At 41.6% G+C, this 24,205-nt stretch overlaps 1 protein-coding gene across 3 annotated transcripts in view; it reads right to left on the reverse strand.

The window, feature by feature from the left end:
- The window catches only part of SNX10 (sorting nexin 10), a 36,986-nt gene extending 13,003 nt beyond the window's left edge, over positions 1–23,983 (reverse strand). For all 3 annotated transcript variants that reach the window (XM_008920398.3, XM_018075769.2, XM_018075768.2), the window contains exons 1-3: positions 23,952–23,983; positions 7,172–7,227; positions 1,911–1,997 (exon numbers count right to left, since the gene is read on the reverse strand). In XM_008920398.3, the coding sequence (XP_008918646.1) occupies positions 1,911–1,997; positions 7,172–7,195 (111 nt within the window). In that variant the 5' untranslated portion in view covers positions 7,196–7,227; positions 23,952–23,983. The remainder of the gene's footprint in view (positions 1–1,910; positions 1,998–7,171; positions 7,228–23,951) is intronic.
- Positions 23,984–24,205: the final 222 nt, after the last annotated feature.

Consider the following 24,205-nt stretch of genomic DNA (forward strand, 5'->3'; position numbering starts at 1 on the left):
ACAAAGATGACAGCTTTCTGGAATAGAGGAGTATCCAGGATATCTCACAGTTTAAGAAGCCAAATGCTCTAGGAGCTGGGTAGAAGAGGAACTCAGCTGGCTTAAGAGCATGGCAGACAGAATAACTTAAATCCACGGAGAAGTCTGGATGGTAGGACTGACCTAGGGAGTTGGTCTCCAAAAGCCCTGGCATTGTGATGGCAGGAAGCTGAGCTTAACAGCTTCACAGATGCCCAGTGCTGGAGAGTTAATTTTCTTCACAGTAGCTGGTATGGGGTGTGTTTTGGATCCATGCTGAAAACAGCACTGATAACACAGGGATGTTTTTGTTATTGCTGAGCTGTGCTTGCACACAGCCGAGGTCTTTTCTGCTCCTCATCCGTGAGCAGGCTGGGGTTGCACAAGAGGTTGGAGGGGACACAGCTGGGACAGCTGACCCCAACTGACCAAAGGCATATTCCATATCATATGGTGTCATGCTTAGCAATAAACCAGGGTGGAGGTTGGCTTGGGGCCAGTGCTCAGGGACTGGCTGAGCATTGGTTGGTTGGTGGTGAGCAAATGTTTCCATTTGCATCACTTGTCTTTCTTTGGTTTTATTTCTCTTTCTTTGTTGTTTTCCTTTTTAATAATGATGATGATGATTATTATTATTGAAAATTATTAAACTGCTTTTATCTCAACCCATGAGTTTTCTCTCTTTTACCCTTCCAATTCTCTTCCCTCCATCCTGCTGGTGGGGCAGGGTGGGCAGTGAGCAAGCAGCTGTGTTGTGCTTAGTTACCAGCTGGGGTTGAATCATGACACACTGGGTCTAAATGCAATCTCTCCAACTTAGCAATTGCAGAGAAAACCAGTAACACACTTCTATTCAGAGGCACCAGTGCCAGTGAAACTAATATAGCACTCACCCTGCCAAGTCCACAGAATTTCTATTTACCAGAAATCAAAAATATAATTGATTTGGAACCAGCACTTGAAGCAAATTGCAAAATGTAAAAGTTTCACAGTTCTGATTGCTACACAGGAGAGAAGTACTTGTCACACAGACATTTAATAAGTCATCATTTGACTGCTTGCTTTCATTACACTGAATGCTTAACTCTTCCACACACAGGAAGGAAATGCTTTTGGTCTTGTGCCAAGCATTAACCATGTAACTTGGTGCTCTCCAATTCTTTACCTTTAGTAGATATAATTCACAAAAAAATTATTTCACACTGCAGTTAACATCCCTGGATCTAGATTTGGTAAATCAGGATAATACCTTCCATACGTCATCCACCAAAGAACAATCAAGAAAACAAAATTAGGTATAGGACAGATTTAAGGCACACAAGAACCATAATTCTAGGTGCACTTCCATTACATATGGTGGACTACAATCATAAACCCAAATGCAGTTATTTGACACATCCAAGCACAAGTAAACTAGCACAATATGAATGCCAAGGTATGCTGAAAACAACCACCTTGCAGCAACCAAATAACCTGGCAAAAAGAACTGAGGAGAATTTGAAGTACAAATAACCAAATAATTACTCTAAAAGAAAGATTTTTCCCACCAATACCTGGACTCAACATTGTTCTATAACAGTAAGATGTCACTGACTGTGACAGTCTTCTGGCTGATAAGTAAAGCTAAGAATCATCTCTGTTGCAAGACATAGTGGAATGCACATGTGAACAAAACAGGTCCAACTTCCAACCCTCCCAGACCTACTACATGGCTATTGGTCAACTCACCTTACCTGTTCCACTGCATCTCAGTTGCTGAAAGGACAATAATAGCCTCCAGCCTTCCGGAAGCAGTATACAGAAAATTCCACTAATATCCCAAAGACAACCCGGGCTTGGACAGAAACAGCAACAAGAGCACAAAGAATCTGTGGTGATATTTTTATACTTACGTGTATAAATATCTCATAGTCTATGTAAGAATGCCATGAGTCTTCTTTCTGTGTCCTGGGGTCTCTCACCAAGACAGTTACAAATTCCTGCAAGGGCATAATAAAAATCAAGCAATTAATTTCAGAAAGCAAAGGCAGACTTAAAGACTCTCTTGATTGTTCTCCTGTTCCAGAAACTACTGTGCTCAGATTAAAAGCTAAACTGCTGTTTTATTGAATTTTGCAACCCTATAAATGGAGAAGCAAAAAGCAATGAATCATCTGAGCTACAACCATGTGTCTGGGAAATTCCCTGCCAAACTGCTATCTGAAAAGGAGTATTTCAGATTAAGTAATACTGTGAAAACTCATACATGTTTCATGCACGGGAGATGTGTCTTGGTAGCTACAAACTAAAAACCTAATATTCAAAGCTGCACATGTAAAGGAGAACTATGCAGGTACTTTAGGCTTTCCCCACACTTGTAATCAACATTTACAAAGCGACGAAGATGCAGCACCTGGGCACTTCTGTTCCAATCTGCCCATCCACCTGTCCAAGGAAGCAACACAGCTGCACTGTAGAGCATAATTCCCCATTTCAGGGGGACAATGATATAGCGTATTTGTTGTAGAAGTTGTCATATCTTGTCTATTACCTTGTAATTTCTCCATTTATATAATAACTTAGAGGGATTCCAAAAGAGAAAAAGAGGCCTGTGTGAATTACTGTAATGTAACTAGTCATCCCTAACAGGAGTCAGAAGAGACTGAAGAATTAAATGTTCCCAAGTATCATCAGCTAATGATCAAAACTTGTATTTTAGAAAAAACAGAAAACGAAAACCAAAAAGCCTGATAAATCTGTATATTCATACTAAGATGGAAAAGACTCCTTTCAAATACAAAGGTCAAAACTGTGCTTAAGTCCCCGTTATTCCAAAGCAAACAAGCAGGCTGCCCTACTCAAGTTGCTTACATAAGCTATTCACCCAAAAAGCTAAGCCAATCACTTAGCAATGACTCAGTTAAAGAAAAGCATATCACTTTAAACTGTAGATACACTCCCCCCCGAGAGAAAGGCACTGCACAAGATCTCCAGGTACAGGATTCAGCTGTGGGAGGAATGACAGTGTCTCTGGTAAATAACATGCTTTTTTAGTACATATTTGCATAAATCAAGAAATCTTGAACTAGAAAACTCTCAAAATGTGTCTTCCCATGCCCAAACCAGAGATACCAAAATAAAAGCTTTTCTCTTCAAGTCTTCTGCCCCTGCCACACACTTCAACACGTCACCAATGGCAACTTTCAACGGACCAACAGGGGAACAATGACAACCTTGAAAGGAAAAGATATATTTTTCCCTGAACAGCCATTGCACTCAGTACATGGCAGGGAGGTATTCAAGGTCTGGATTAAGTTATTTACTACTCTGATTTCCAGGTGGTACTGCTTCAGGTTGTGCCTGATGGCTGGACACAACCCACAGTTTTCTGTCACTTAGTCCAGCTCCTAGTCACAGCAGCGTCATCTGCATTATTGCTGGATACGATCTTGGGGAGTAACATGAGTACCTTGCCAAAGAAAGACCATTTGAAAGGCTCCCACATCCTCTGCTGCTTCTTTCCTCACTGAAGAGCACTGGAGGGCCAATTCTCCTCTGCAGCTTTTAAACCCCGTGCCAGTGTGAGACAAGAGGAACAAATGAACAGAGCTGTAATCATTTCCACCAGCTGAGGGTCATGCCTTTACTTTTACGAGAACACCAGTGGGAGACATGAGGAAGTTATTCCCACTCCTGAGATGATCATGAGCAATGTGCTGGACACGGGAGAGATGACCATTTTTTTGGTTGCTTTTCTCCACCTGCCTCACTGTCTATCATATTTGGTATGCATATATAGACAGAACATACTTTCATACCCACTGTAACATCTTTTCATATCCACAGTCTGAGGTTCTCCCAAGTTTTTGTCTTCCCCAAACTCCTATTTCCCTGTGTCCCACTCCTCTCCAGAGCTGCAACCACTTCTAAACACACTGTCTTTTCTTTGCTGAGCACTAAATGCATCAGTCCTGCAAGAGGAAGAAGAGGAATTATGCCACGAAGCTTCCAACAGGATGCTGCTCTCCTCCTCCCTTCAACTGCTGCAGCCCTGGAGTCACAACTGCAGTCAGCCTGCTTATAACCTGATCTCAGTCCCTTTCCTCTCATCTACTGCTGTATCAGTTTCTTGTTGACCTTCCTTTTGACCAGGTTCCCCAAATTACTCCATTTCCATGTAACCTTCTATAACCCTGTCCTTTGTATATAATCAAAATAGTCTTTGAAGTAAAATACTTCTTTCAAACCTTTATTATACTGAAGTTGCTATTGGATATGCTGTGGTTTAGCTACGGCTTACCTTGGCAAATCATTCCAGACCACAAGATTTACACAAAAAGTTTTGTACTCTTTCAACTCACACTTAACTAATCACTGAATTTCAATACAGAGGAAGTTAAAGCCCTTCACACTCTACCTACTAAAGAGACCTGCTGTAGGCACTCTGGCAGGCAGGTGTCTAAGCAGTAAAGCACTGATCCCAGAGCAAAAATGATCTGCAGGACAGCAGAGCACCTCAGCGAACTGCAGTCCTCATACAGTCATTGTCAGCTCTGATTTAACACACCAGGATTTCAGCAGAAGTTCCTTTTTCCCCTTTATTTACCAAAGAATGTTAATACTGAGTTTAGAATGAAGCAAGATAAACATTAGGCAACTAGAAATAAAAAATAATGTACAGCCTTTCTCAAGATCTAGTGTTACTTCCCCTAGAAACCTCATGAATCTAGGAAGTGTTAATCCCAGTTCCTCTTGCAAAGGTTCTGCTGCTCTGAAACAGCGTCATTGCACATACAGACTACTCCTTATCTTTTGACCTTTAATTCTTCTCCAGGATACAAGATCCCTCAGGGAAAACAGTATTGATTTAATCAAAGCAGACCTAACTGTCCAGTATAAATGACGATCCACTCACAGAAAAGGTGTTTATGCTTTTGCATCCCTAGAAAAGTAGGCTTGTAAAGACCAATATTCACATATAGGCTATGTTAGGGTCCAAGCAGAGTCAGCTGGCAGAATATTCCTCTGTGAGATTGCTGTTTTATGCTCAGTCCATCCTGCATTCACTACTCACAAACAATCACAAGATTACAGCAGTTCTGGGTAATAATTGCCTTCATCCTCTGTTTATACTCCACTCCCTCCCTATTTTGCTATAAAAATTAGGATACTCTCAACAGACACATCTATCCTCTGTCCACCTGGGGGAGGTGATGCTGACCTCTTCCTCCCACAGCCCACTTGAAGACTAACTTAATTATTTGTCACAAAACTAGATTGCAGACCAGCTGTACAACATGGGAAGCTCAGCCCAAAGAGAGACAAGGTTTCAGGGACTTTTTACGTTTGCCAGCTGCAATTCTTTCCAAGGTGCCTCCCTCTCCTGCCTAGTGCTGCTTGGTTTTTCCAGAATTGCAGATCTAGTTATTATGCAACACTACATATACTTTCAGTTTTGTTTGGGTTTTTTTGCTTGATTGTGCTGTTTTGCTTTTTCTAATTGAGGGGCACAACACATGCATATATATCATGCATTCAAGAATGATATGTGTCCTGTAACACTTCAGTGCAACAATTCTCTCAAACCAGAATTTACTGCTGACACTTCAAAGTGTCCAGGTTTGGGCATGGAGGCCTACTGCACTAGGCACAATATAGACTCAACAGAAAGCTACTGAAGTGTCATCTCCATTTATTCCTTCTCCCTGCAAACTGCTAAATTAAACACAAAACATTTCCTGTCCAAACTGCTAATACTATAGCTTTGATATGGGTCCCAGCAGCCATGCTGGCCTGGACATCCTCGCGAATATTAAGAATTTTCAAATCTGCAGCAAAAGTAGTCATAACTACTTAACAAGCAGGAATTGCAGAGCAGTTTCTCTGACTGGATGTGCCTTTTAATTCCTGGCTAAAACAGCCAGTTTAAGCCTGGCACTGATGGTATTTTGCTACCTTGTCCTCAAGGCTGGGAGTAGTCCAAGCAGTTAGCATCACTGACAAAATGGCCAAAGTGACACCTAAATCTCGTTTACACCTTCTCCCTCATGGTTATAGATCTGTGCAAAGAACATGAGTGCTGATAGCACAGTAAAAGGGCAGCACTGAGGTCACATAGACACAACTATGGAAAACCGAAACATTCCCATTTGGATTTGCCTCAAAAGGAAGAACACACCAAAAAGGCAGCAGAAGCAAACACAAGAAGTCTTCTCTTTTAGTTTTTCTCTTTTTTTTCTTCCCCCTCTCTCCTTTCTCTTGTTGGATATATTTCTGCAAAATGCAATGGATTGTTTAGAGACAAGGGTAAATCAGAAGCTTTATTATATAGAATTTGACCACAAAACTTGTCTTTCTGAAAAGTCTCTTTAACATTTTCCTACTAGGAAATAGGAAATCTGACATGGAAATATCTATTTTTAATATGAGGGAAAAATCTAACACAAGGAAGTGGAATAAAAACCATCTCACATTGGTTGATTATTTACATTAATCATTCCAGCTGCATTTTAATTCAAATCTCTGTGCTCAGGACTGTATCAGGTGATAACCTTGTGCTCTTGTTACACATCTGATTAGTCAATAATCCCTGAAGAGTCATTTTCCATAAAGCTTCCAAGAAAAACAGCATATCCCATCAGGTTGCCTGACAGTAAAAGGATCAGCCACAAAGGACATGGGGCTTTTCACACTGGGGGTGTTGGCATCTTCACTCCACACGTGCTGTGTAATAAGGCTGATAAGAGACTATAAGCTGAGATAAAATAATTTGTTGAAACTTTTGGTGTTCACTGGAATGAGTAAAATAGAACAGGCAAGTATGATAATTGTGGTCCACACAGCTGGTAATCAGAGTTCAGACCCAGCTCCAACCATTATGTCCTAGAAAATATCTAAAGACTGATGAAAAGAAGACTCCATACAAGTTCTTCTCTCCTGTCACTGTGTCTGAGCCCCTTATGCACAGTCACTTGCTCTAAATGAATATCTGATTCTTCCATCAAACTTTAACACAAGGAACTGGCACTGCATCACTTCAGAATATTCTGTATCCTGGCAACTAAAAGGATGAAGAATGCAGCCAATTTTCTCTGATCCACGTGAACCTTAAAGAAGTTCAATCCACAACTGCCAAACTTCAACCCTTTTTTATTAAAGCTTAGACATGACTTACCTGTTTTTCATGTTTTGGCGTCATCCTCACTGGTACGTAGCAAAATAAAAATCAACCTGAAAAAAAAAACCAGAGTAGACATTAGATTGGCATTTAGTAGTTTTTTTAAGGTCATTATCACTTTTGCTACTTACTAGTAGACTGTGGGAAGAGCCAGGCTTAGTGCCATATATACTAGAAAACATGCTTGCAGTAACTGTACCTCAGAAAGTATTCATTTTTTTAAAAACCCCACTTTAGAAGCACTGGGCCCAGTCCCTTTCTGTTTGTATTTGTCATACATGACAGTCCAGTGATGCCTGTCCATCTCTGAAGTCACTGCTTTTCCTCATTGCTCCAAGAGCGCTCTCAGGGTTCATCCTTGCACCCACCTCCCAGCAGCTCTGTGCAGCCAATGTTCCCAGTGCCCAAACACAGCTGAGGCAGTACTGCCTGAGCCTCATCCCAGGTGCCCAAGCACAGGTCTGCGTGACTGCAGCTGAAGCCCAGAGACTCTAAAACATCTGAGTCAACAGAACCAAATGCCCCTCTCAACCATTTCCCTGAAATGGAGAGAACTGGAGAGACAAACAGGCTAGCTAAAACTCAGGCTAAATTTCACAGTGTCTGTGGTTTTAAAACCTTCATGTAGGGAAGTGTATAATTAGATCAAATCAAACCATCCTGTCATTAACTCAAGTTTTAAATCTACTCTTTCACTGAAAATCCCAATAAATTTTTAACGACCTCTGCAGTCCAAAAAACCAGACAGTTTGCTTAGGACAGATATCCACATGGGAAGACCGGGACAGCTTTATTTACTTGCCAGCTTACATACACACCACCTGCCCGAAAACAACTGCTGTGGGAAAAGGATTTCCAATATATTTGCAATTTGCCTTTCCCCATTACCTCTTCCACATGCCAGCCAGCCACTGCCAGCTAACACCTACATTGACCCCCAGCTTTAGAAATATCCCATTGCCTCCTCAGCTGTTAAAAGTCAACCTCCTCTTTCCAAACTGACCCAAGCAGGATCTCCCTTTCACTTCAGGATTATAACTCCCTACACTGATGCCATGGTCAGGATGGATGCCGCTTGAGCAGGAGAAGTTGAGCAAAATCCTCCTGCACATCCCTCCAGGCAGGCACCTCGCACTGGAAAAGGTGAATTTGCAGCTTTCTTTAGGCAATCCCTAGAGTTGCTCTCAGCCACCTGCAAAATGTTCACATGTGCCAAGGCAGACACACGGCTGTATTTTTGGACATGGTTATCGTTAAGGTTTAGTGATACAAAGCTTGAAGACGTTCTTGTTATTATACAACTAGATATTTAGGTCAAGCCCAGCTAAGGAGTGCTGGACACCCCACCACTGCCCAATGCCTCTTATAAACAGCTTAACTTTCAAATTACAAACTCCACTCACTTTAATAAAATACAGAACAAAGATAGGCACACATACATTTCTTACACCAAGAAATTATTTTGGAACAAACACACTGTTGCCAAATTTCTAGAGGATCAATTGTATCAAAATAGGATACTCTGTTTTCAAATCAAAATGTCCATACACAGGACTTCAGACATCCTAAGGGTGCCATTGTACAGTTCCCATCTCCATGAAGATAAGTCACCATCATTTCACTTCTAGAGCTAGAATGATGCTGACAAAAACACAGAGGAATATCAAAAACACACTCCAAACAAATTTTCCTTTTTTTTTTTTACTCAATGTATTTATGATTAACTTGCATGTATGTTCCAAGCTGAAGGCATAGAAGAGCACTCAGACACTTCTTGCTGCACAGGCTCAGCAGCTCCAAGTACCTCTGCAAGGTGAGGCTAAGACTTTGGCTTATTGGTTCTAACTAATGTTAATACAAAAGTATATTAGGAACTTTCCTTTTGGGGACATAAATAGCTTTTATGTTACAGGAGAGCACGAGCCCACATCACAAACCTATCTCTTCCCATTTGGTATAGCTGTAAACCTATATAGTTTGAGGTTATTTTCCCCCCTTTCTGCTTTGGTTGAATATGTTGTGGTTTCTTTCAAAATGGCAATTCAATTTTTTTCCTCAGTAATATATCTTTATTCCATCAAATGCTGCAGCGTGTTTCTCCCCTGTCTCTAAACTGATTTATGTAAGAAATTATGCAAGCCCAAAATACCTCATTCCTGACACAGCTCGTGAATGACAAGGCTGAAATAATACATTTCATTTTTTCATCTGTTTCTCTAAAGACTGAGTTATGTGCTAGTGCAGGTTAGAAAGAATAGCTTAAACTCTGAACAGCCATCCCACTTTTAAACCTTTAGTGACAGAAAATTAATATTTCAACACAAAAAAGCTTCCTAAAATATTTAAAATACATCAGTTCTTCATCAAGTAATTTGAAAAAAAAAAAATCAATAATGGAAACGCAAGCCCCCCAAAGCTGCCTTTTTCCACTGATTTCAGCGAGATTGCCTAGTCATGCTGCAGCCACTCCAAACACACTGAACGCAACATTCTGTCTGGTAGCAAGATATATATTTGGGGACTTCTTTAACACATATAGAAGCCAGTGAAGTAGAACAGTTCAACTCTCTGCTTAAGAAGTTGTCTTTTTATCTTGAGAAAAAACCTACCCAAAATAGCAGTGATGGAGAGAAGCAGCCATCGGAAGACAAATAGAAGGCTGCTGGTCTCTTTAGTCATTAAAAAAAATTTCCTCTGACAGAGAAATGAAGGGCTGCCAGGAAAAAGAATCAAAAAAGGTAGTGGTAGATCTGTAGTTTTGATAAAACACTTTCTGCTGTGACTGGGAAAAAACCCCATTGGTTTCTGTATGTTTTTGTTCTGCTTTTGATCCATTATCAGTCTGAAGACTTCCTTTTTTTTTTTAAGTTAGTTTTATATACTTAGTATATCAACTGCTCCTTGCAGTACATATTTTTGACGGTTCTTAATTGCATAACCAACAAAACTACCAGGAAGCAGCTCCACAAATGCCAACAACAATCACCCCAAAGCAAAAAGATTACACAGGATGAATTGCCATACTTCTGTTGCCTAAAAGAGAATCGTGAAGAAGTGGGGAACAAACCCAAGTACTGCAGTGCTTTTCTTGGAGAAAACAGGTAAACTGCTGTGCTCTTCTTCAGGGTAATAGATAAATAATACTGAGTATTATATTTCATTTAATATTTTAGAGATTATTTTATATTTTAAAATCTAAATTAAAACAGGTAATTTGATATTACTAGGGGAACACCCTTTTATCATGTAAATGGATTGCTCTTAAAGGAGGAAGTAACTTGTCCCCTACATTGCCAAACTGCAAGATGAAAACTGAAGCTGTAGCACCGACAAAATCCATGACAACAGAACAGCATGCACAAATGAAATCCTCCTGGCTGCCTCACTAGTAGCTGTGTTCAGTTGCACTGAAATTTTATTATTTCATTCCTTGCTGGGCAGTGGCCTATGCAATGTGCTTGTCCACTCTGGGAGTGCTGATGGATTCTACGTGGTCAGTGTTTCCCCTCAAGGATGAATGCTGATCTTCAGCTCATCCATCCACACACCTTTGGTTATTTCTAATCATATAACTAAACGACCACCTTCAGGCTTTAATGGGGAAGTGTGATTTATTTTTAGACCTTGGTGATGACTGAAAGCACTATCCAGTCACAAGCAAAGCCCTCAGCTGCACTTTCAAGGTTGTTCCCATCATCAGTATCAAATGAAACTTTTATTCAGGGCTTCAATGTGACCAAGTGAGAGAGATGAAAATTGAATCTCTAAATGCTTTCAGATCTTTCCTGTATTTTATGTTTTGCTTATTCAAGACTCAAAAAGTCATAATAGTTTTAATCTAAAGCCTGTAGAAAGTTCAGCTGCATCCATACATTGAGTTCGTTATCACAGAACGCGCCCACATGCACCTGACCACACTATGTTCCCGAAAGGCAAGTAATCCATATGGATTTATATGGAAGATACACATGCAGGGGTGATGGTGGGAGGGGGAGAACAGGAAGAATAAATAAGAGAAGATATTAGCTCTGTAGAGTTCAAAAAAAAGACCATAATAAACTCAATTCCATGCTAAAACAAAACTGCTACTTAGATTTGGGATAGGATAATCCTAATTTCTTTTGGGGAACATTCACTGGATTTGCAGAAGCATCAGGTTCTGGACTAATTCTTAAAGGTCAGTCACTGGCAGGGAAAGTCACTGATGCAGAAAGACCATCTCTCACAGCTCCTGGATAGATCAGAGGACTTAAGAGGCGTCTGTGCCACTGCTGTTGCAAGGGAATAGGAAATAAAGGAGCTAAATCCCCACTTAGTACTAACTCAAAGCTAGTCAGAAGCATGGATGAAATATTACTATCGGTTTCAAATGAAAGGATAATAAATGGGAGAAAGCAATGTTAACCTGTTTATGGAAAAAAACTGCCTGAAACCATAAGATCAGACATAGTGCATATATTAGTGGAAAGGTCCATCTAGTCCAACAATGACTTAGATGGTGACTCACAGTGGAACCTCAGAGTACAAGAAACAGGCAACACTTTGAGTGCTTATTCACATGTTCTGAGGGGAAAACTATGAAAATTATATATGTATAAATGTATGCCACCTGTATAAAGTGTACCATTCTGTGATGCCAAACTGACCACATCATAACACAGCTTGGCATTTACAGCATCTGTGTACATGGCTATCATGGTTATCCCATCTTGTTGATGGGAAAAAGTCTTATTCAAATGCTGTTCCCCAAGCAAAGATTTTCAGTCCATCCAGAGAAACTCAGTCTCAGCATAAGCGAATGTCTTGTACTTCACCTGGTCCACTTTAATACCTGGGGTCAACCCAACTGTGCTGATCAGAGTCATGTGTTGCCTTCTGTTCCTCACTGTCCATGAACCAGATGGTGAGGACTGAAACTCCAGACTGAGCAGGTCACAGAGTATCTTCCCTTCTTTCATCTATTCTGATGACCCCTTACCCTCCCTCAGCAAATCACCATAGGGGTCTGCTCATCAGAAGTGAAAAGAATATGAAAGACATCAGCATTTTCATCTAAACTCTGCACAACAGTCAGGGGTGCACAGATTACTTACTGAAGTCAACAAAATAAGGTACCCCTTTAGCAAATCCATCTCACTTTCCAGGGTCAAGGTACCCCTTCCATCAGTGTTGTAGAACAGTAGCAGAAGAATCACCTTGTTGCTGAGCAGGAAACAAGCACACCGTCTAACCTGCTTTTAAAAGAACAAAAGCTTTCCAAACCACTGACAGAATTCACACACCTTCCCTCCAACCACAACGCCACAAAGAAACATACTGCCAAAAAAATCACGCGTTTGCGGCCGCACTTGAAATTCTGATTTCCAGCCTCCACCACCAAGAGGCTTAGTTAACTACTTCTTTCCTATGGGATTTCAGTCCATTTGGTTGCTAAATGCTTGTTTATGGCCACCAGGTATGTTATGCTAACATAACCATTATGTTAGCATTTCTCCCCAGTCAGCCATTCCTTTGTCCTGTAATCTTCCTAGATATTAAGACCTGTTTTACCAAAAGAATGAATTTGGTTCATTTAAAAAAAAACCCAAACCAAAACACTATACAAGAAATTTTAATTTATTTCAGAGGAAATTCAGAATCAAAGAGTTAATCAAACATACTAATTTCCCTTTCTCCTCCAAAATAAATACATCACATGGATTACAGTGTCAGGTGTGGACCACAGATTTCCAATTACCTTGGTATTATACCACACTTTGAACTGCTTCAAATTAACACCATATTGCTGGACAGCAGCATGACTCACCCGCCAAGCCTCTGTGAAACGCCTAAAAGCCTAAACAAGGAATAAGTACTAAGAAATCTGTTCACAGTAGGAGAGAGCATCAGATGTTTCCTCATCATCCTCTTTTTTCTTTTTTTGTTTGTTTTGTTTGTTTTTCAGTCTCAAATTGCAGACGTATCCTCAACCAAAGGACTTCATGAATATTCTGCAGTTTCGGTGGGTTGCTGATCCCAGAGCAACTATTACTTCAGTTTTCTCATATTAGAAAATACTGATAAGGCTAACACTGGGAGCTAGGACTTTTAGGCAGTGGTTAGTGAACAGTAATTGTAGGTCAAGACACCGGAAGAACGGTACCTGTCAGACTTCCTCACAGCAAGTATCTGATGCTTGCCACAGTTTCTGCAGACAACCTGGGGACCACTCAAAACTCTCCTGCAGCTTTGGCTCCTGTGTTTTCCAGGCAGCCTGTCAAGCTGGTCTGCCATGTGAGCCAGCCTTTGCTACTCTTTCCAGTTATTATGGTGCAAAGTAAGTAGCTTAAACTACATGAAATGATTTTGTGGCATAAATGATCACAGGTTTTGGCCGGTTTTTTGCTATGGCATTTTCAGAAGGCCAATAAAGAAATAAGGCAGTCTTTGAAGGGAAGCATTGGTGACTTTCAAGGTGAAGTTTCAGAAAGCATGCTTGCTCCAGAGAGCTTTTGAGATCCCTTGAGCTAGAAGAAACCAATTTCAGAAGAAACAGCAACCTTGGCAATCTGGTAAATTCAACCATCTTTTAGCTACAGCCGTACTTAAGATGGAAAATACTGGACAAGCACTAGGCTTCTTACTGATACACAGAAAGGGCACACCACTGGCACTGAAACTACTTTTGAAAACAGAGGGAAAAAAAGCAAGTAATTTCCAGGCTAAAACCACTTGCTGACATAGTACCTGTGTACTTTCCAAGTGAGAGTTATGTTCAGTTACAAAAGTGATGAGTGAAGATGTACATATTGTGCACACATAAATGACACCAGATTTTATCAGATATACCAACAGGGACAGATGAGCAACCCCTAGGTATTTTTTACATGATGCCAGTTACAAACAACACATCAGACAGCTTTCACTTTACAAGTTGGATTACAAACCAACAAGATGGGGGTTGTAAAGAGAAACTAAATTATCAGCATTTCAGAACACAGATGAAACTCCTAAGAAAAATATTAAATGCTTCTTCTGAAGAAAGGTTCAGAGAATGTATGTCTTTCTCTCGAAAATTAAATTGCCTTAAAAATAGCACCTTCCTCCAGGTATCTCTCTGTAATAACTAATTTTTACTTATCACAGGAAAAGAAGGGCGGATGGAAGCTGTATCTTTGCTGCTGAGTAAGCAGAGCAAATTCAGCAAATGCCACGCAGTCTTATTGCAACATTTCTTTCTCTGTCTCTCAAATGCTGCCATCACCTGATCCTTCCTTTCCTGACTCACCTGCTGGAACATTTTGAATCTCATGTGCTGGAAATTTCTCATTTTTTGTTCATTTCAAACTCTTTTAATTTATGATACAATTTTTGTCTGCTGATTGAATTGTTGTTACTTAGAGTGCTGCGTGTTTTAGCTTGGCTTCCTTCCTGCTGCAGATTTCCTTATTCTACCAAAACGGCTGGTTTTGTGACATGCCACCTAGTCCAATCCAGGAAATGCTAGGACTTGGTCTTGTCCCCAGAGAGGAAAGTGAAGCAAAAGACATGTCTCGACCATAACCACAGAATTAGAAGTCCCAGTCTCATGACGTTTGTCTGGGGAGATGGCTGGGAAAGACCAAGCACAAATACAGACAAAACCAAAATGAACAGTTAAGCAGTAACATCCTGAGACAGATCGATCCTAAGCAGTCTGTATAACTGCAGCTCAAAACAGGTGGGTAAGATAGGAAATACCACAGTCAATACAGTGTGCCCATAAAACTTTTTGATGAATTCTCTTCAAACTGCTGTGTTTCTTGTCTTTTAAGTTGACCACGCCCATGAGGGATCATTACAACAGTGCAGCTGGATCAGATGTCCAGTCTTTCACAATGTGGCAATTCACCCTTCAGGCTCTCTTCCCCTGAAGAATGTATCAGATGGCCCACTGTTACCACAAAACCTTACTGTTGTTGCGTATCTGTGTAGCTGCATCCACATATTGCACTAGTTTGTGAGCTGGATGTATTGACCATCAAATTAACCACTTATGAGTATATTAACAATGAATTCAACTGGGCAGTTTGCTTGTTCAACAGCCTTTGTTCATTTTCTGTGCTAGCCTATGCCAGTAGCCTGAAAACAGTATTTTAGAAGTAAATAGCTTCTAAATAGTGTTACTTATTACTAAACAAGACAATTCTGAGAAGCAAACGCCATTTGGCAGAAGGAACTTTTCATGAGACTGACCAATAAGAAAAACAGGTGGAAAATCAGTGATTCATCCATGTCCTGGATTTTCTATTTCTTGTTTATTTTGTGCCTACTAAATCTCAAGATGTGATTTTAGTTGGTTTTGCCCCACTGCTGCCGCAGGACTTTATAAGGCTGACATCACCTTTTGGCCAGCTCTTGGCACAGAAGGCACATTTCTAGTATGGTAAACTTTTTTCAGAAGTTGTGAGAGAACAGCAGGACACATGTCAAACACACAAAAATGGGAGGGAGAGAAGAAAAGCAGCACTTGGGTTTGACTGTTCTGCCATCACAGCCAAGTCAAAGAAGTTGCTGATCAGTCTGGAAAAAACCCTGGTTCAAGGTCAAGTGATAAAAGAAGGAAAGACAGAAAACTTAATGCCTGCAGGACAAATATAACCCACAGCTTGTTTTCACAGTGCCCAAACCCATGTGATATTTTTCCAGCAATTAATTCAAGTTGACCAAGTGGTCTGAAGGACAACTTCTGCCTTCAGTAGGAGAAAGACTTCCCACTCATGGAGCAGATGCTGCCTAAATGAGCAGATTGCACAGATTTTGTATTGCAAGATTTGGATCAGATGAAACTGGTTTGTATTAAATAAGGCTTATTTCAAGTTCACTTAAATATATCTATTTCAGGCCAAAAAAAGCACAGTTCGGTCTTAAAATAGAACAAGTGTCAATTTATATAATCGCACCCTTAGCTGTAGCCAGTTGAAACCTACACATTCTGTATGGACATATTTAAAATACTACTTTGTGGTCCTACAGCTAAATCCATAAACATCTATCACATGGCTGGTGGGATCAGACAACCACCAAGAGATTCTGTCCCGCTCTACTGTTCTGTAGAAACACGGTAATGTCGCAGGGGCCACAGTTTCTCAGCCCAGGGCTGAACAAAACTGCAATCAAGGCAACTCAATGAAACAAATGGCCCAGATGAAGAGGAGCAGAAGGTACCAGTTACAGCACATCCTCTGCAGCTGGGAGCCCACAGAGAAAAGCCCCACCGCAGGTATCCAGCCTACTCTGTCACTGCCTGTAAATCTTCTGTAGAACTGACACAACTGGGTCACTACTGCAACCAGAGATGTAAACAGCCATTACTGAGGACGCATTCCACCTCATAGGTGAGTTTCAAATTCTGCACCACTTTATACAAAGGCAAGTGCCTTACATACTCAGAAAGTACTATATAAGGATAGCACTGTCCTTGACAGGGTTTGTATTATTGTTCCAGCAGGAGAACAGGAACAAGAATGATTGTCATCAAGCCTAAAAACAACACAGCTTTTGCAACTGTAAAAGCTAGCCATTAAATGACTGCTGAAATCCAGAATTTAACACAGACTAAAGCTATTCAAAGTTTGAAAGTTATCTAGTTTAGCTGAGCACATGGAGAAAAGACAGTTCTCCTTAGAATTAAGTTTTGGTAGAAATCCAGTGAAGGATAATCATATGCACCAGACTCAATCATTTTTCCACACCGCTAGCAGACTTATATTTCAGATGTCTAAGACAAGTCAATTACTATCCAAGGTTTGAATGACAGAAGCTCTAGTGATCCTCAGGCAGTAAAAATAATTCTGTAGTGTCAACTAGTGTTTGTTGCAGTGTTGTTCAAATGCTGTAAACCCCAAAGCCTTATGTTTCCAAACAAACCTACTACTCTAAGAAAAGATATTTAATTTGCAAAATTCTCCTTGGACAAAAAGATCTGTGGCTCTAGAAATCCTGGAGAAAATGGAAGAATCATTTTTGAAAGAAAATCACTGCTTATGAACATATGCTACAATGTACTGTTTTTTTTCAACCTGACTGAAGCCTAAGATTGCCTTTATGTTTTCTTAAAAGTAGTCCACCCTACTCCAAATAATCTTTACAGTTGTTTTGCATTAGTTACAAGGTTTGATGCAAGTATTGATGGATAGTTTTTCTGAGAAAATCTATCTGCTTTCTTTGTGAGATGACCTGCACTATTAACACCAGCCTCCTGGGGTTTGCATTAAACCCCTGTGATTTGGCTGTGGAAAGCTCATAGAAAAAGACCTCAGCTGGATCTTACATGCCTACTCTAAGATTTAGCCTTCAACTACACACTCAGTGTAGACATCCTCTCCTGGCCAGCAGGTCAAACAGATCTTCCTTCCAAATGTATATGTGATGATGACAAAATAGCAGCTAGAAAGCTTCCTTGCAGATGAGCAGATTAGGAAGGCCTTGTTTCTGCACAAGTATTTATGTGCCTCAAATGTCTTCATAAATGTTCTTCATAAAATCCCCAAAATAATATTTTGGCCATAAATTCTCTTTGATTCTTCAACCTTACTGCCCAAACTCAGTTTCATGGTCTGGGAGGTGGAGGGACTGTTTAACACAGGCACTTAGCTGCCTTCCTTGCCATCTGCACAGGAACCCCTACCTTTGTCTACCCAGAGAGGGCAAAACAAGGGACTTTACCTCATCTGGAATAAGGGATTTGCCTTCCTGTCTCCCCAACAACCCTGTCGATCCAACTCCAAATAGTCATACCTGCACTCAGTGACCAGAGAGATCTAACAAGTCACAAAATCCTTGGGGAGCAGACCAACTGTTGTCACAGGGGTTAAACATCAGACTCATTATTTCCCATGTCTGAAGACATGTGAGGGAATCTTTGGGCTGTGCCATGAGAGACAGGGCTATTAGATTCAGCTGTTCTCAAGGTAAGCATGACCACAATGACACTACACATCAATGTGACTATTTATACACACAAGTACCTGGCACGTCATAGGCTCTGGCATTATCAGCATGTCCTTCAGGGCCTGAGACTTGCAGATATCTCCTTCTTTCTGTAACCACTCACCAACATTACCGTTACCACCTCATCTTTTCATACCTCATTAGTAGAAATTCATTTCTTCTGGGAAAAGGCACACTGCTCTTGGGAAAACAAAGCCTTCCCCTCTGGGAAGACAACTGAAGATCTCATTAAAACAGAAGCTAAAGTTATGGCTAATTTAAAACCATACATCACCATTAAACAATTAAAATGATGAGACTATTAGAAGGCACAAACTTATAATCGGGTGACTGTTGCTGTACGCAAGAAGCAAGGTAGGTGAGCAGTTAGGACTTCCCTGAGGGAAAGGAGGGGCAGGAACTTGAAGGATGCGTTGGCAGCACAGAAACAAAAGTCAGGGCAAATTACTCATTGTCAACTCCATAGTACAACAGATGCTTTGCTACCGGAGCAGAACATCTGTTTTGCTTTGAAGAGTTGTTTTACCTATAAGTGAGTGTATCTTCCTAGACATCTCTGGTAGAGAAGAAAGTGAAAGGAAGAAGTAATTTTCTTAAACCACAAATCCTTTCAGTACCAAGAAACAGGAATTCCTTCATACCACAAAAAAGCAGGCACACAAAATAAATGGCACTCTCTTTATACACAAGAGTTAACTGAGGGAAGATCCATACCAAAATCATTGTTGCTTTATTTATTCTCAAACAAATGAAACGTATTGGTGTGCACCCTGCTTATCAGCTCTGTGACAATCTGTAATGCCAGTCACATGAAGAAGCTGGAGCAAAAAGAAACTACCTTCAAACCAATCATGTACCTCACAGGGTCATGCTGACTTGCAAAGGTTTTTTGTAAGGTTCATGTCTGCTGAGGAACTCATCTGCCATACTAGGAGACAGTCTGAAATAAATCATGCTGAGGTGCCAGTTGGCCACCGTGCAGTGCCTGTGTACTGGGGACACCCTGAGCACGGCATCTACCCAAAGACATACCCTGCTCAACTGTAGACCTTCAGCAAAACAGAAGAAAACAGGAAAGAATGTAGTATGTATGTTATTTATGTGACTGTCCTTTAAGTACCAAAGGATATTCACAGAATATTCTGAGTTGGAAGGGATCCACAAAGATCATTGAGTCCAACTCCTAAGTGAATGGCCCACATGGGGATTGAACCCACAACCTTGCAAGTCCAGGGCCAGCACAAGGCTGGTAGTGTGGGCTATTGATTCCTTTAGAGCCCACTCTGTGAAGAACACGCCCAACAAAGTCAGAAAGGAAACTGGTTTCTGAAACCAGGAGCCCTGAGGACATTTAAGGATTCTCTGAAGACATATCACTAAGTAGACCTCGAGAAGATAACTGTTATTTTGAAGTTCTCTAAGTTGAAAGAGGATCCCTGGAGGAACACTGTGAGAAATGCAGGATAATTTGTGACTATATCATGGCACTATGTTCCATTAAAACTACCACTGTTCCCCCCGGTCTGCAGAAATCTGGGCAAGTAGGATTCAGATAGCTAGACATGAATATTCTGTGTCTTTGTGGGTGCTCACAAGGTGTCCTACTTACTCTTTAGCTGCTCCCCCCAAGAAAAGGGGGATCAACTGTAGGTCATGTGTCAGGGTGCCAGCCTCATAAAGGTGTCTTGGACCCTCTGGATGGTCACCTTGGAAGGCACCAGTCACCCACATGCAGGCAACCGATCCATGCCCAAGCTGCTGGACACTGCACAGGCAGCACTTTGGTGCTACATGCACTGGGGAAGGATTGCTCAGGAGACTCTGCTCCATCTGCAACATCTCCAGCCATGAGGGTTGGTCTGTGCCAGGGCTGTTGCAAGTGGTTTCAGCTCCAAGCTGTCTTTGCAGTCTCTCTGGTTGTTCTTTCCCTCCCCCGGACACTCGATTTTAAGAGCACAGAGAGCTGTTGACCAAGTGTGTGACTCAGTGAGAGCTTCTGCCAACAAGGAAATCATGGTGGCAGGCTGCTTTCTGTGAGCCACCTGCAGCCACCAATGAAGTGACATGATAAGCTTTTTATTTTTGCTTCCTTGTTCTTCAATATCTATATGCAAAACATGAACATTTTGTAAACACAAGGATTCCCTTGGGTTTTTTTTTTTTCTTCTAAGCTGGGGAAGAAGAATGCTTACGGAAGGTGTTTCCATTCTTGAGTTCTGTGTAGAGATTTAGCAAGCAATGCTACAAAGATCCAAAGCCAAACATTACACGTCAAACTTGTGCACATAGTCATGTAGCATGATTTGCTTCTCTGTTCCAAGAATTATCTTTCCAAGAAGTCAGGAAGTTCCTGTAGGAGACACAGCTATACTCTCCTCCTTGTATTTTTAGTATCAGAAGAACAAAAAGGTCGCTGAGGTTTGGGTTTGGTTTTTTTTTTTTTTTTTAGATAATAAAAATATGCAAAATGTTTAATGAGAAGAAAGAAAAATCACAATATCCTAAATTAATGAGCTCTCTTTTACTTGTCTGTTTACAAAAGCCAAAAGCTTATGCATGTTGCATACCATACACATGGAAATAAGATCCATGTGACACATTGCAGAGATATGATACACCAAAGTCGTCACCTGTCTTATCCTACCTACCTACTTCCAGGAAGCGAGAAACACCTCCAGCAGTCCATCCTGCTGAGTAAATGTTTGCTTTGTGATTTATTATAGCGTGGGGTTTGTTTTTTTATTTCAGTTTGGATTTTTGTTTGCTTTTTTTTAAAAAATCAGTCTGCCAGAGAAGTGTTTCCTTCTTTCATATGATGAAATTACAAAATTGCAAAATAAAAGCAGGGAAGGTTGCAGTAACCTGAAATTATGACAATTTGGAAAAGCACTGAGCAAAAACTGACTAAAATGACGCTGCAAGACTGATTCAGCCCTTTACTGTCAGAAAGGTCCTACCTTCTGAATTGATACCCTCGACCCTATCTCTCACTCCACAGGATCAGAGGATCAGGAGATGGGTGGCCAGAGGGGAACACCACACTGAAGCAAGCATATTTTGTACCAGCAGGCTTAGCCCCGTGGGCCAAAGGCAATGCTGCTCTATGGTAGGGATAAATAAGCTACCAGGGGAAGAAGGAGGGAAGTATGAAGGAAAGGTGCTCTAGGGTTGTTTAGCTAGAAACAGGATACAGGAATGTTTCAACTGATGACTGATACAACATTTTCCTGGGTGGAAAAAGTTATTCTGTAAGACATCCACATGCAGGAGCAGCAGCATGAACTCTAAAATTTCTGGGAACATAGCCTTCAGCCTTATCATGTTCTGGTCCTCATCTGGTCAGTGGTACTACTTTGCACTAGTCACATCACCGATCCAAGAGGTCACATCACATGTCTACCAACTGCTAGCTTGATTTAATGCTCCACTTCCTCTTATGTCTGAGAATGACACAGTTTGACCCAAATCCTCAGTAGTTTTTGCACTGTATGGCACTGTGCTCAGGAAGGGAAGTCCCAGGACGTTTGGAGCCAGTGGCACAGCAGGGCACCGCTGACATCTGACCTGTATGCTGCATCTGCACTAAAAGCATCACATCCCTGCGGGCATGCAATGATCACAGAATCAGCTTAAGAAGGTACACCAGGGCTGGTTAATGACACTGCCTGAGAACAGCTGTTCTTCAGGAGTTAATGTGGAAAAGCACAGCTGAAAACAACTTCTAAGTGTATGAAAAGATGAGAGAGAAAGGTCTCAATGAGTAAAGGCAATGTTTATGCAGGTCTGCCTGCAGGGCAGGGAACAAGGGAAAACCAAAAAAATTAAAGTCTGCTGAGAGAGGATCGAGGTAGTATTTCATGAAACACAGTAACACTGTGAAGTGATGCTACTCCAGCTTTCTACTGAACTATCCCTGACTGTTTGTACCACAAACATCCCCTATTAATTGTATAATCAATGAATAAATAAATTGACCACATGGTTCAAATAAATTACTATCTTATTCAAATATAAAAACTACTACAGCAGATTCTATCATAAAATAGCTAATTTTAGAAAAGCGCATCTGCAAGCTGGCAACTGCTGTTTTGCAATGGTACATGAACACAAATCTTTATATTTTAGTAGTAATATTTTCAGAACATTTTTCTCCTTTTTCAAAAAATACTAAAATATAATTATTTTCCAAAAAAAATTTAAAGTAATAACGATAATAATAATAATCTATAATAAAGCTAATACTTAAAACTATTTATATGAATACAAGTATGGTGTACCAATGCAAGAGTTTTAAATTTAAATTCATTAAAAGGTAAATACTCTTTAGAGTCAACAAAAAATATACATGGTAAACAAGAGACACCTGGATTTCAAGTCAAGCATCATAAATAATACCCTAGGCTAAATCAGTCATAACTATAATTTGCATCTTCTACACACAGAAAACACTGGCATTTCCACTTTTCTGAAGGAAGTCCAGTTTTGTGTCATTCAGGAAAGCCCTGCCTTGCATTACTTTCGCTTTCAGTTGTCCTTAGCACAAACAGGAAGACCTTTCCCTTCACTTGAGCTATTTCTGTCAATGTGAGAAGCAGAGTGGGCAATGAAACCTCCAGCCGCTGTTTCCCTTGGGCAAGGGGTGACGTGGGCACGTGCCAGGTGGCAGCCTCAAACACACCCGAGCGGGACAGACTCTGATCCTCCATGGCCTGGCTCCACACCTCCGTCTCCCTTTATCCCTTCGACACCGCTAGCAGAACTAGGCAATATTTACTCAGAATTGCCACATCCTTGAAGGGCTGTGAGAACACCCAGCCTGTTGTGCTGATCCGATGGCGACTGTCTGTCTCCACGGGGATGATCCCAGTGAGTGTGTATGAGACAAACAGCAAACACAGGCGCCTCAAGGAAAAGCACAGGCAGCTGCCCCTGTGCCTCTTGTGCCCAACTCCAGAACGTATCCCATGGCAAACCCACCAATTCTCAGTCATTGGAACTTCCTTTGCTTTATAAATTAGTTAGTTTTAATTGCACGCTCTGTTTCCAAAGACTGTCTTCGTATGCACCTAAAAATTCTCGCGCTGCTTAATTTAGATTAACACAGAATTTAAAAACAACAAGGCAGTCTCCTGACTAAGAAAATAGTACAATGAATATGAATACATTTAATACAAATGAAGTCATGATATAGGTGTCATTATAGATTTGTATATTAGTATATAAAGTAATATGCATGAGGTGTATACACAATAATAACAACGTGTGTGTATATATACATATACACACACGCGGAGCTTTTGCACATCCCTGTAAAAGTCACAGTTGCCAAAGGCGATGGATTTGCCACAGCGAAACAAAAAGCGGCGGTTTAAAACAAGATTAGTAATGACTCAAACCGAATTTTCCCCCTGCCCGGCGTTAGCCACTGCTCAAACCTGTCATTTACACCGCCGTAAACCGCGGCGGAGCCCTCTATCAAAAACCAGGGGAGCAAACACACTTCAAAGGGCCGGGTGGAGCCGAGCGCCGCCGCCGCGGGCAAGCCAGGCGAAGCGGGCCTGTACCGGGGCTTCCCGAGCGGTCTGCCCGGGACCACGGCCGATGGGACCCGAGCCCAGGTCAGCGCCCCACCGTCACCCGAGAGGCGGAGGAGAGCGGCGCCCACCAACCACCGCCCGCCGCCTTCCAGCTGCACAGACACCCCCCGCACACCGAGCCCCCAGCAATCCGCCAAAACCGCTCCGGTGACCCCGAGCTGTCCGGAGGGGCCTGAACAGCCCCCAGGCCCCGCCGCCGCCCCGCTCACCCGCCGCTCGCCGCCGCTCCCAGCCGCACGCCAATCGGGAGAAAAGCCGGCGCGTCACTCGGCAGCGCAGGCGGGGCCCGCATCGCCCCGCCCTGCCCGCACCCTGGAAACTCGGGACGCACGGAATGGCTTTCCTCGAACAGAGGTTTTCTTAGTCGCAAAAGCTCGGGAGATGGGTGTATGGCGTGCTGAGTCCTGAGGCCCCGCTGATGGAACAGGGCGTGGAGATTCCCTGTGATCTGCATCCTGATCAG

The sequence above is a fragment of the Manacus vitellinus genome, unplaced genomic scaffold (genome assembly GCF_001715985.3).
Source record: "Manacus vitellinus isolate BGI_N305 unplaced genomic scaffold, ASM171598v3 scaffold_3_pilon, whole genome shotgun sequence".
Lineage (NCBI taxonomy): Eukaryota > Metazoa > Chordata > Aves > Passeriformes > Pipridae > Manacus > Manacus vitellinus.